Below are 13,883 nucleotides of genomic sequence, written 5' to 3'. Positions count from 1 at the left end.
TACATTGAAGGGAATTCAAAGGAATGGAAATAGGAGTAACGACAGAAAAAGACAGTATGATAATCCCCTATCTACAGAAAATAAATGAAATGAATACGCTTGATTTGGGAAAATTATCATAAAAATAAAAAAAATGTCACAAAAATAGAAAATAAGGGTTTCAAAATAAAAATTTTTTCCCTTCAATATATCTTAAGTCTATTTGTACCTAAAAATCACATTTCCCCCAGTTTTCTTTTTGTTTAGTTGTTTCAAAATTATTAATTTTTTTAGGGTAGCATCATATTTGAATTTTCGTCGGTATTGCCATTTTGAACCATGAAAATAAATAAACAAAATTAATTGACAACGCTTTTCACCGGTAAAAATTCAAACACTATCATCAGTTGATTTCTGAAGACTACTACACCTTCAAAGGCAAGCCTTTTTAAAATGTTTGGCGCCATAGCTTTTTAGGTTGTTTTTTCTGATTTTTCGCCCGCGATTTTTTAATTTCTTTACTTTGGCGATTGTTACTACCAAAACTGCATTGCTCTACATGGAAGTCTGTAAATGGTGAATATGGAATCCAATAAATTGATGTATATGGAATTTTTGATTTTTCCTAATATTATAAAGTACATTTGGTTGTGTAAGCTTCAACTTAACCAATTCAAACAATAAAATTTAATTTTCACTGTACATAGTACCTTAAGATACACTTAAGATAGCCATTAGAATTATTGAAAACTTCCAGAGAGTTCCATAAAAGTTATAAAACTGAGAAATGTTTTATACAAGTGACAGGAAGTAAGAAACTAATTTTTTTGACACGATTTGTATTTATTTTACTCCGTATATGGTTTCGTTGTTTTCAAGATGAAGTCGTCGTAAATCAGTTTCTCCGTTCAAAAACAAGCTTTACGAAGTAGTTCAGTATAGTCTATCTTTTATTTGATATATTGATATATTTGATTATCCACATTGATATAATTGCAGTTACTGAAGTCCAAGTACAAAATCCAGATCTCCTTAAAATGACTGGTTTTCAGGAGGTTATAAAGCTACGCCCTGTTGACCACCCACTGGGGAAGAAAAAAGGAGGAGTAATCGCAAAGGATTGCCTATCTCCTACCCTTATCCTAAATCTTCATAAATCTTCTTCCTTAATCCTAAATATTTATCATAAATCTTCAAATAACTTAGTTTTAAGAGCCTTCTTTCTGATAGTTACAGTAGTATACTGTTTCGGCAACTAAAAAAAAAATGGCAGCATAAAACACACTCTTCTAACTACGAAAGACCGACAAACATTCAACTATTCAATCCGACGCTGCTAAACTCTTCTATTTTTTTGTGCATTAATATTTACCAACCGTGTGTCAGATTATCAGACTTTGTGGAAAAGACCCCGCAACCGAATCGCCGATTCGACAGCCTATGCGCCAGCAATGGCTCTGGAGGATCTTTATCCTCTATCCTATACTGTTTCAGACTATTTAGAAAACAAACAAATGGGCCAACTTAATGTTAAATTCAGGAGAATGGCATACTCTTAAGACGAGTAAACTATTAAATATAAATTATTTCCAGGATAGACATAGATAATTCTTTACCTTAGTAAACAGGTTGAAGAATTTCTTGACTAGAACTGAAAATAATTTAGTAATCTTTAGTTGTTTCTTTCCCAGAAAGATCAAATTTTTCTTGTTTAAAAATAAAGATCATGGGTCGTTATTTTCATTAGTTACGATTAGAAAGGTCAATACATATTCTAAAACAAAACTTATGTTGTATATCTTATTAAAAAAAAATCACTAAGATTTAACTTTTAACCAGCAAAAATATGAACGAGTCAAAAAATTAATCGGATTCTTATAAGCAGATGAACAAACAGAGAAGTCTATTCATAACAAGCTTTTACTAGTACCGAGATTAAATAAGCGGTAATTTGAATCAATCCGATTTTTATAGAACTTTCTAACTAGCTAAAAAATTCAACAAAATTCTGATTGGCTACATTAGCCCTAGTTAAATCTTAGTATTAGTATAATCTTAATATAATATAGTATAATTTGAACAAGCCTTAACAAGGATGCGCCTTGAGGATTCTTATAAGCCAAAACATTCCGTTACACGTAATTCTTTGAAAAGTAAATTGTGAAGTATAATTAATAATTTAAGATACAATAGAAGATCTATTCATCAACTGTTTTCTTTTTCTTAATTTCCGACGGATTTTTCTTCGACGGTTTCTTGTTTTTTATATCAGTTTCCCATTGTTTTCTGAACATGGTATAGAGCCGCATAGCTGCTTGAGCATCTTGTACCTGAAAGAAAATCAAAATGAGCACTTCAAAACAGCCTCATAAACTGATTTTGAAGATTTTCGGTCATACTTCTGTCCATGATCCTACTTCTATCCATGTTTTATTTAATGCAAAACGGCTTGTGCATAATGGCTGCCGAAAGATCCAACTGTTTTCATCAATACTTCAATCCAAACAGGTAAACACACATGACAGAAACGGAAAGATTCGACTGAACAAAGAGGAAGATCGATTGATATTTTTATTAAATAAAAAAAAAAAACAACAAGTTTTTTAACTGCAAGTAAGGAGCGACATTAAAACTTGAACCGAACAGAAATTATTCCGTATATGAAAGGGGTTTTCCCCTCCTCAACGCCGCGTTCTTTACGCTAAAGTTTGACTCTTTATCACAACTCTACTTTTTAAAACAATAAACAAAACTTTAGCGTAAAGAGCGTGGCGTTGAGGAGGGGACAGCCCAAACCCAACCCCCACCCCAACACAAAAAAGTCCCCCTGAAAACGTTTGTACACTTCATAATTAACAATTACAATATGTAAACAATGGTCAAAGTTTGTAACTTGCAGCCCTTCCCCCGGGAACTGTGGTGGTATTAGTAATCCCCAAAGACATAGTTATTGGGTTTTCGACTAATATGAACAGAATGGCTATCTCAAAATTTTTGATCCGGTGACATGGGAGAAAAATGAGCGTGGGAGGGGGCATTGGTGCCCTCCAATTTTTTGGTCACTTAAAAAGGGCACTAGAACTTTTAACTTCCGTTAGAATGAGCCCTCTCACGACATTCTAGGACAACTGGGTTGATACGATCATCCCTAAGGAAAAAACGAAAAAAAAACAAAACGAAAAAAAACAAAAGGAAAAAAAAAACAAATAAACACGCGTCCGTGATCTTTCTTCTGGCAAAAAATACAAAATTCCACATTTTGTATGATAGAAACTTGAAACTTCTAGAGTAGGGTTCTCTAATACGGTGAATTTGATGGTTAAGATTCTATGACTTTTAGGGGGTATTTTCCCCTTATTTTCTAAAATAAGACACACTTTCCCAGGCTCGTAACTTTTGACAGGTAAGACTAAACTTGATGAAACTTATGTAAAAAAAAACAAACTGGTGTATACTGAAGTGCCTTCGTATTACACGTGGAATGCTAAAAATAAATCATATGAACGTCGAAAACAGGGTAAGTCAGTCGACGGCCAACCTACCATCTCCAAAGATACCACGATAGGAAGACTCTACACCATTCACCCCAATCAACATGAATGCTTCTTTCTCCGCTTGCTTTTGGTGATTGTACCCGGTCCAACGTTCTTTAAGTATTTGAGAACTGTAAACGGTACTATACATGTCACTTACCGTAGTGAATATCAAGTTCTGAATTTATTGGAGAATGACCAACACTGGGATAACTGCATCAATGACGGGTGCGAAACGTCAACTCCAAGTCAAGTTCGTGCATTGTTTGGAATCATACTAACAACTTGCTCTCCTTCAGCTCCTACAGAGTTATGGGGGAAATGTAAATCGAAAATGGCCGAGGATATACTCCATCGAAAACGGTTAAAGACGACAGATATGACCTTTGATTTTACATCAGAAATTTATAACTACACTTTAGTTATTATTGAAGATTTGTGCTTATGTAAGGCAAACATACCTCTTCATGATTTGGGAATGCCTTCACCTAATCGTAAAGCTGCTGTTTCGACATGTGTAGAATTGGATCGTGAACAAAGTTACCACACGAGTGATCGATTGTCGTATGTACAAAATAATACTTCTAAGTTAACGTCTGAGCGAAAAGACATTTATGATAAGATAATGCATTGTGTCGATAACAACGTTGGGGAAATCTTCTTTTTGGATGCGCCAGGAGGTACTGGTAAAACGTTGGTGATAAAATTGATTCTGGCATCAATTCGATCAAAAAATTACATAGCGTTGGCTATTGCGTCGTCCGGAATAGCCGCAACTTTGCTGCCTGGTGGGAGAACTGCTCATTCCGCTTTGAAATTGCCTCTGAATTTGCATTCTACAGAAACTCTCACGTGCAATATTTCCAAATCATCTGGGATCGGTGAAGTATTGCAGCAATGCAAACTTATTATTTGGGACGAGTGCACAATGGCACACAAAAAATCGCTCGAGGCTCTGGAGCGATCATTGCAAGATTGGCGAGGAAATTCGAAACCCTTTGGCAGCACATTAATATTGCTTGCGGGAGATTTCAGGCAAACCTTACCTATAATACCTAGATCAACCCCTGCGGACGAAACGAATGCTTGCCTGAAAAATTCTAATTTATGGGCACACGTAAAGACATTAAAATTATCTATAAATATGCGTGTCCGATTGCAAAACGATGACTCTGGTGAAATATTTTCAGATCAATTGATGGCAATTGGAAACGGAAAGCTCCCAGTAAACTCAATTTCGCGACGTATACAACTGCCTGCTGAATTCTGTAATTTAGTGACGTCCAAAAATGAATTGCTTGAAAAGGTATTTCCGAATATTCTAACTAATTATAAAAATCATAAATGGCTAAGTGAACGAGCGATTCTGGCAGCCAAGATAAAAAACTAAAAAAAAAGAAAAAAAAAGAAAAACTAAAAAAGAAAAAACTAAAAAAGATAAAAACTAAAATATGACGTCAAAAAAAAATATAAAAATAAAAAAACTTAAAAAAGGAAAAACTGTTTTAAAAGATAAAAATCTATAAATGACGTTATGTTCGAAACGCGAAACCAGGCTTGCGGCTAATAGAGATAGTAAAAAAAGAAGGCGTATCTCTGTATTAAAAAAGCAATGCGTGTATAATTATCCTACAAAGTCACCAAAAAGGGAACACCAGAGCAACGCAAAACCAGGCTTGCGGCTCAAAGAGAAAGGGCAAGATTAGGAAAGTTCAATTTACGTCATCAATTCGATCCATAAATGACACAGCGTTGCCGGGATTCAGAACACAAGGGACAATGAGAATCCATATATAGAAGCCTGCTGCGTGCCAGCTAGCATATATATATATATATTACATGTATATATTCTTTTTAGTTTTTTTTTAGTTTTTTACCTTTTTTCAATTTTTTTCTTCTTTTTTTAAGCTTTCTTTTTCTTCTTGATTTTTCAGGTTTTTTTTTCCTTTTTTTTTTTATAGAAGATAGTGTAACAGACGGAGAGAATGACAGACATTACATTTTTATATATAGATATATATGTCATAGATTTAAAGGGGAAAAAAGAATTCATGGAAATCAAACGAAAGATACCGAAGAACTAAACGATATTTCGAAGTGTATCGTAAAAAAGAAAAAAAAAATACAAATTCCAAAATTAGAATAGGATTGCTGCCGTCTGCTGGGAAATTATTTACTGTAAAATCTAACAAAATGTGTTGTTTTCCAATGAATTCTCTTGCCTGTTTTGTAAAACGTTTATCATTGAAATACAGGCGCATTTGATATTCATTTATTCACTTTTACAGCAAGCCTCAGACGCCTCTTTAAATATAACAAAATTGCTGGGGAAGTTAAAAAGATGTTCTAGAAATAAAAAATTCAAAGGTATAGGGAGCTTGTCATTTTGAAAGCTTTCTAAATAAAATTTCGGTGCTGAATAAGACTGTCCTGAAATTTCTGATGGTTTTCGGACAATTTAAAATTTGCCACCAAGAAAATTCAGTAAGCGCTACTTTCGAAGTTTCTGCATGTCTTATTCTTTCTTTCAGAAAATTTGATGAGACCTGTAAAGAGTTAGAAACATTGCGATATTAAGTCTTGAAAAGGTTGTTTTTTTAACACAACTGATTGGTTCAAAGTCGTAAAGAAACTGAGCCGGAGTGTCGGCAGGCAGTCGTGAAAGAGTCCCGAATCAACGAAGTGTCCGCTGGGCAACCTGGTGTGACAAGGGTGACTGGGAAGTCATACTTCGTAGGCGGTCATTGCTGACAAAGTCTGTCCATCGGATTCCTTCAATGGTCCGAAGCCTCTTAGATTGAAGTGTTCCGAGACAGTGAAAAGTTCCTAAACTATGATTTTGCTCTAAAATTATTTTTAGCAAAAAAAAGTTCTTAGACATATTAAGTCTTTTAAAAAGTTGATTATTCAAAACTGCAAGATTATCCTCTTTTCATGCACTTTAAAGTACAGGGGTAAGGAGCCCCAAATTCTCTCTCTGGTACCAGCTTAAGATGCTGCTTAAACTGCAAAGGTTTCCCAAGTTAACCTTGGTCTAGAAAAATAAAATTGAGTTTCGAAAATTTTTGAAAGAGAACAGTTCTGATTAAATACGACTTGCAAAGTAATTTCAGTTCTAACCCTACAAAATTTCGAACAATATCCTCAATTTCGCAACTCGTTGAAGTATTGAACTTTTTTACCCGACCAACCGGTATCCGACTGACTCGTATTTCAAACAGTAAGCTGTAGGGAACATTTGTCTCAATCTCACTTTATATGGCTATAATGAGAGAAAGTTTGATATGGCTAGGACACGTTCTGCAGATGAAAGTGGATTGATTGCCAAAGACAATCCTTGTCGGCCAACCGTCTATTGCCAAACAAAAATCAGGTCGTCCCCAAATGGAGTGGGAGGATGTAGTAAGGAAAGTTTTAAGGGAAATGAGAACTCTTGAGAGGCTGTGAAGAGGGAGGCTTTGAATCGATGAGATGAAGGAAGATCGCACTTAGCTGTGTTGGCCTCCGGTGGCTTAGTACTACAGTAAGTTGTTAGTAGTAGAAGTAGTAGTTTACGCTTTTTTAATGAAGGAACCAGAGGCTGCAGTAAAAGCAGTACTGCTGTTTTTTTTTCTTGTTTCCTATGTCAAATCGCTGAAAATCAGGCTCTAACCAGTTTCCCATACTCTTTGGTGTAACATACAAGTATAAGGACCATTCATCAAATCCTTTCTACTTTTATACAGCACCTGCCTGTTTAAAATCTTTTAACACAGGACTATAGGAGTCTGACGATGCAAATATTTTTTATTTACAAATCTTAGCATGAACATTCGGTAACACAAACTCTCCCTTTCCTAAAACCACATTATGCTTCTACTTAAAGGTTATCAGTTGCTACCGTTAGTCTCGAAAGCATCAGTATCCTAAGCAATTTGATTCCAACAGATGTCAAGCTTACGTCTCTATAATTACTACACTCACTCTAATTATCTCTTTTATATACGGTTTTCGTCAAATTATTCCAAAAGCCAATAGGAACTCCCCTTTTTTTAGAAACGATATTAATAATTTTCAATTTCATCTATTCATTTAACACATTTGTCGTGAGTGATTGAGCTACAATAATTATCAAAAGGAGTCCGAAGCCTAAGACTTAAACGTAATTTGTTTTAATAATTTATTTGAAATACGGCCAAGCTGGGAAAATAACATTCTATTTTAAACCAAAAATTAAATTCTCTATAAATTAAAATAAAAACGTTAAGGAGCAGAAATTGCTTTAGATGATATGTCAAACCTGAAAATAGCCACCTTTGAATAAAGAAATGAAACTGATAAAATATACTAAAATTTTTGTTCAGCGTATTTGAAAGGTCCAGTATATATGTCTTTGAGAATGACATCACCTCCAACAGCTCTCAAGGCAAGGGTTGTAAGTTGTACCCTGGGGGCATATAAAGTTCTTATCGCATTGGATTGGAAATCAGAAGTTCTACTGCCCTTTTTAAGAGTCAATGAGATCAGAGGGCAAATGCCCCCCCCCCACACGTCCTAATTTCCCCAAATGCATCCGATAGAAAATTTGATACAGCCATTTGTTTAGAAAATAGTCCGAAGATCACATAACAAGGCTATCGTGGTTTTCACAATTCCTCAGAGTCTGAGGGAAAAGGTTGTAAGATATACCCCGGGGAGCATATTGGGTTTTCATCCAAGGGGTGGTCATGTAAACTTTAGAGGAGGCTCGTTTGATTGGAGATGTTAAGTTCTAGTTCTCTTTAAAGAGTCAAAAGTGATGGAGGACAACCAGCCCCCTCCCTAAGCCCATCATTCCCCAAAACAAATCTGATCAAAATTTCAAGATAGCTATTTTATTAAACATTACTGCAAGGTCTAGTATTTATGTATTTGGGGAAGTCAATCTCCCCAAAGTTTTCAGGGCAAGTGCTGTAAGTAACTAAGACTAAGCATATTTATCTGGAACTTTCAGAAAATGATAAGGGAGATGATGCAACAAACAAAGGTAAACAAATAAACACGCACCCGTGATCGGTCTTCTGGCAAAAAATACTAAGTTCCACATTTTTGTAGATAGGAGCTTGAAACTTCTACAGTAGGGTTCTCTGATACGCTGAATCTGATAATGTGATTTTTGTTAAGATCCTATAATTTTTAGGGGGTGCTTTCCCCTATTTTCCAAAACAAGCCAACTTTTCCCAGGCTCGTAACTTTTTATCAGTAAGACTAAATTTAATGAAACTTATATATTTAAAATCAACATAATAATCTGATTCTTTTGATGTATCTATTAGTATCAAAATTCTGTTTTTTAGAGTTACGTTTACTATTGAGCAGTGTCGCTCCTTACTACAGTTCGTTACCACGAACTGTTTGATCAATATGCAGTCGTGGTCCGATGTCCTTATGGTAAAAACATTAGATGCTTAAAAGGAGATTACAATTAATATATTATAGCCTGACCATAATACTTAACAAATAATTAAGAAGTCAATTATTAACAAGAAAGAGGAAAATTGGAGGGTAGTTTATTACATTTAATATGCTAGATTAAATTAAACAGCGTTGATCTAGATTTACAAAGTTTAAACATTTACTTGAAAATTCTCTTTAAGTGCGAGTACTTTATTTATTTATTTTTTTTATTTTTTTGTGCTGTAAATTCCATTTTATCATTCTTGAACTAGATTCAGCTAAAATGAGTCTAAACTAAACACGTATTTGCGAGGAAATCTAATTCAGTCGAAAATCCATTAAGTGACTAGTAGGGAGTTTAAAGAACCAGTTAGAGACTAGACAAGAAAAGAAAATCGGAAACAGCCATAAATGCAATTTCAAGCAATCTTCTTTCCAATAAAGGACTTCCTGATGCCATTAGGTTCTGAAAGCCATTTTCACTCTTGAGAAAAAACCATTTCCTCTTAAGGCAAAAAAAAAATAAATAAAATAAAACAATAAAAAACAGGAAGACGGTACGTCAACACATCTAGTGAATTCCAGGCATGGTATTTTAAGCTTTACAATTTATAAAAAATAGCCTTTGAACAGGCCCAACCAGAAATTTACTTCCGGATATGAGGGTCACAACAACAAAGTCAGCCACAGGAGAAGCATAAAAATAATTAATAAAAATCACGAGACTCCGGGGAGCAGCCTGGGCTCAGAAGCTCATGTTTAAATATCTAGTTTAAGCATGATAATATTAACTACAGCAGGAATCTTCTAAATGGCAACTCTCACTCCAAGATTGGAAGTCATTTTGAAGAAAAGTGAGAGACAAAAGAAAAGTTTTATGCTGATTCAAAGATGGCACGATTTTCAATCATAATTACCTTTCGGTTCATTAATATAAAATTCTGGATATTCAATAACGTATATTACTTTATCGAGCTAAGTGGTTATCGAGCCAGTCCTAGCCAAGTTGTTAGGCCGCTAAGCTTGACATTTCGGGACAGGAGTTCGAGTCCTGATGTGGCTGGTTATTTCGTTTGGAACGGGGTCATTGGCATGGTTCTGTAAGCTCAGCAATAGTCGACCCAGCTCTAAATGGGTACCTGGAGAAATATCAGAAAGGTAAACAGGAAAGGTATGCAGAAGCACAGAATGGCTACCCCCCCCTCCCATTGCACTTACTGGATGAAGAGCCATGAAATAGAGATCGGCATCGCCTGTAGGGAATGTAAAGTCCAATGTCGTATTCTTTAACTCCTTAACCATTTTACTTACAAAATTCAACCCCAAGGTCAACTTATATTAAAATTACTCACTCCCCATGACCGCCTTTGCGCTGAAAACTCATTGCTTTTCCGTTTAGTCACCGCTGAAATTCGTCAATACATAATTTTTTGGGTATTTAAACAGCAACTACCAATTTGCCATTGCGAAACGTCAAGATTAGCAACACAAATGCACAGACTTGATGCTTGGACTCAATTAAATTTATGAGGGAAACCACTGATATTGGTGGGCTTGATTTTTTTTTTATCATCATAAACCCATGTAGGCAATAGCTAGGTAAAACAAAAATACTTAAATTTGTCCATAATGTTTTACTGGATTTTGCTCATACTGCACTGCTATATTTCATGGGACCTTTACTGCTCTGGGTCTCCTTTAACCTGACAAAAGCTAAAAATTTCCAAAATATCAACTTACTGACAGAAGCTTCTTTAAATTCAATTCGGAAACATCTTATTTTCTTTTCTTTTTTTTACAAGAATGATGTCAACCCGGCAACGCTGATCACAAAAAAGCCCCTTCAAAGCATACCATTCACCTCTCATGAGCAAAACTTTACTCGAATGCCGGACTTTCCAAGAACTTCGCCACTTGTAAACGTTTTTATGATAGCTTCATAATTTTATTCCACTCATAAATGTTGAAAGGTTTCTAAGTGAAAACAGAATAAACGAAATTAACTTACGGAATCATGTTCTCCTGTTTGAATATTAATCCCAAGCAATTTGGCAGTCAAATTCTTTAAACTTGGAGTACGACCATCAAACAGGGAGACGAAGCCTTTATACCTACAATGGAAAGTGAGACTTCAGTTCCATATTTCACCACTTTCAAAGCTGAATGTGAACAAAATACAGGAAAAGCAGACAAGTCAGAATTTCTAAGTGAGAAATACATAAAAGTAATTAAACTGAATTTTAGAATAGAATATAGCATATTTGTTCACCACATAAATGGAGCTAACCTGAGCATGTCCATGTTAAAAAAAAGGACAAAGCAAAACAAGGATCAAGAAAAAACAACAAAAAACAAATGAAAAAAGCAACAACAATAAAAACAGCAACATCAAAAATTTATAGTAGCAAGTTCGACTTAAAGGTCAAGAGATTAAAACGAATCGTAAATAGAATTTATATATTTCAAGAGTTAGGTCACACGGTTCATATTTGAAACAGTGACCATTTATTATACAGATTATACAATTAAAACTTTAAATTGAGTACGTCATGTACACAGTAAAGTGAATAATGCTCAACATAAAAATAAGTTCAAAAACACCTAAAGGGAAATCTCTGAAATAAACTACATCAAATATTAAATACTACCTCCAGTGACATTATTAAAATACCGAGTAAAAAAAAAAAATGGACAAATGATTTACGACATCTCTCCGTACTAGACACTTTGGAAGTAATTAATTATAGGTAATTTTTTGTCGGAGTCTAGTGTCTGGTCCTGGTCCATCAGTAGGGGGGCTATCAAGGTCTGGTAATAAACCACGATGAGTTGAAGAATAAAAAAGAATCCAAACCAATATGCCAACTCATGTCTACGACTATCAAGTAAATTCAAGTTCAGTTGTTTCAGTGCATTATCATATGTTGAGTAGCTGTGTCCAAGCATAATTTTCTGTCTGTTTGAACTTTCGTAAGCCCTGGATGCCAAGCTGGATTTGCATATTCAAAAGAAGGGCTAACGCAATTATCGGTATACAGATATTAAAACCTTAGGTGGGATACCAAGACTCTTCAGATTGGAAAAAAAAATGTAAAAGTGAAGCACCTTTTTTAGATAGTCAGATAGTCAATGTGCAAGTTCATCTTAAATCTTAGTCCAAAAGTATTCTATGTATTTTAACTATTGTCTTTGTAGGCAGTAGGGTATTATGGGAAGAGTGGCTGTCAACCTCTAAGAAGAAAACAGTTATAGAAAAGCTCACAGTTTTACCTGTCCTAATTCAGCATTTAAATCATAAAAGAGCTAAGGGCTCATATGGCACTTGCAAAGAGGTCGGAAGAGCCAAGAGCCAAGAACTCCTATGGCATGAGCTCTGACAAAATTCTAAGAATCAACAGATTGATTTAAAAGGATAATTAGAGGCTTATTGCCGCTCGGGATTTAAAATAGGAGCTCTGAGACACAAGGTCCTTCTAAATATCAAAATTCATTAAGATCCGATCACCCACTCGTAAGCTGAAAATGTCTCATTTTTTCTAATTTTTCCTCTCCTTTCGTCCCCCCAGATGGTCGAATCGGGAAGCAGCTTTATCACGTCAATTTGTGCAGGTTCCTGACACACCTACCAATTTTAGCACCAAACTCGCCAAAGCACGACACCCCACTAACTCTCCCAAAGAGAGCGAATCTAGTCTAGTTACGTCAATCACATATCTACGAAATTTGCTTATTCTACCTATGAAGTTTCATCCCGATCTCTCCACTCTAAGCGTTTTCCAAGGTTTCTGGTTTCCCCTCCAACTCCCCCTAATGTCACCAGATGTGGTCAGAATTTAAGATAAGAGCTCTGAAAAATGAGTTCCTTCTAAATATCAAATTTATTAAGATCTGGTCACCTGTTCTTGAGTTAAAATACCTCAGTTTTTCCAATTTTTCGAATTAACACCCCCCCCCCCAACTCCCCCAAAGAGAGCGGATACGTTCCAAATATGTTAATCACGTATCTAGAACTCGTACTTATTCTTCCCATCAAGTTTCATCCCGATCTCTTCACTCTAAGCATTTCCCAAGATTTCCGATTTCCATGATTACTATTCCCCCCCTATGTACCCGGATCCGATTCAAATTGAAAATGGATCATCTGAGACATAAGATCTTTCTATATATCAAGTTTCATTAAGATCCGACTAATCATTCATAAGATAGAGATACCTCAATTTTCACGTTTCCCCCCTCAAACTCCCCCCAGTGTTACTGGATCTGGTCGAGATGTAAAATGAGAGCTCTGAAGCACAAGATCCTTTTATATATCAAATTACATTAGGATCTGATTACTCGCTCGTAAGTTATAAATACCTCATTTTTTCCTTTTTTTCGAATTACGCCCCCCTACAAATCCCTCAAAGAGAACAGATCCGGTCCGGTTTCGCCAGTCCCGTATCTTAGAATTGTGCTTATTTTCTTCCCACCAAGTTTCATCCTGATCTTTCCACTCTAAGCCTTTTCCAAGATTTCCGGTCCCTCCCTCCAACTCACCCCAATGACGATGGATCCCGTCGGGATTTAAAATAAGACTTCTGAGTTACGATGTCCTTCTAAATGTGAAATTTCACTAAGATCCAATCACTCCTTCGTAAGTTAAAAATACCTTATTTTTTCTAATTTTTCAGAATTAACCCTCCCCCCAAAGAGAGTGGATTCGTTCCGGTTATGTCAATCACGTATCTAGGACTTGGGCTTGGTTTCCCCACCAAGTTTCATCCCGATCCCTCCACCCTAAGCATTTTCCAAGATTTAAGTTTCCCCTTCCAACCCCCCAGTGTCATCGGACCTGGTCGGGATTTAAAATAAGAGCTCTGAGACACGATATCCTTCAAATTATCAAATTTCATTAAGATCAAATCACCCGATCGTAAGTTAAAAATACCTCAATTTTTCAAATTAACCCCCCCCCTA

The 13,883-nt window shown here is 35.5% G+C and overlaps 1 protein-coding gene across 2 annotated transcripts in view; it reads right to left on the bottom strand.

Annotated features, from left to right (window-relative positions):
• Window positions 1-2,106: 2,106 nt before the first annotated feature.
• The window catches only part of LOC136027303 (RNA exonuclease 4-like), an 89,130-nt gene continuing 77,353 nt past the window's right edge, over window positions 2,107-13,883 (bottom strand). For both annotated transcript variants that reach the window (XM_065704413.1, XM_065704414.1), the window contains exons 6-7: window positions 10,936-11,038; window positions 2,107-2,309 (exon numbers count right to left, since the gene is read on the bottom strand). In XM_065704413.1, coding sequence (XP_065560485.1) covers window positions 2,178-2,309; window positions 10,936-11,038 — 235 coding nt within the window. In that variant the 3' untranslated portion in view covers window positions 2,107-2,177. The remainder of the gene's footprint in view (window positions 2,310-10,935; window positions 11,039-13,883) is intronic.

Source organism: Artemia franciscana, chromosome 5, assembly GCF_032884065.1.
Source record: "Artemia franciscana chromosome 5, ASM3288406v1, whole genome shotgun sequence".
Lineage (NCBI taxonomy): Eukaryota > Metazoa > Arthropoda > Branchiopoda > Anostraca > Artemiidae > Artemia > Artemia franciscana.
This window is presented reverse-complemented; position numbering and strand designations above follow the sequence as displayed.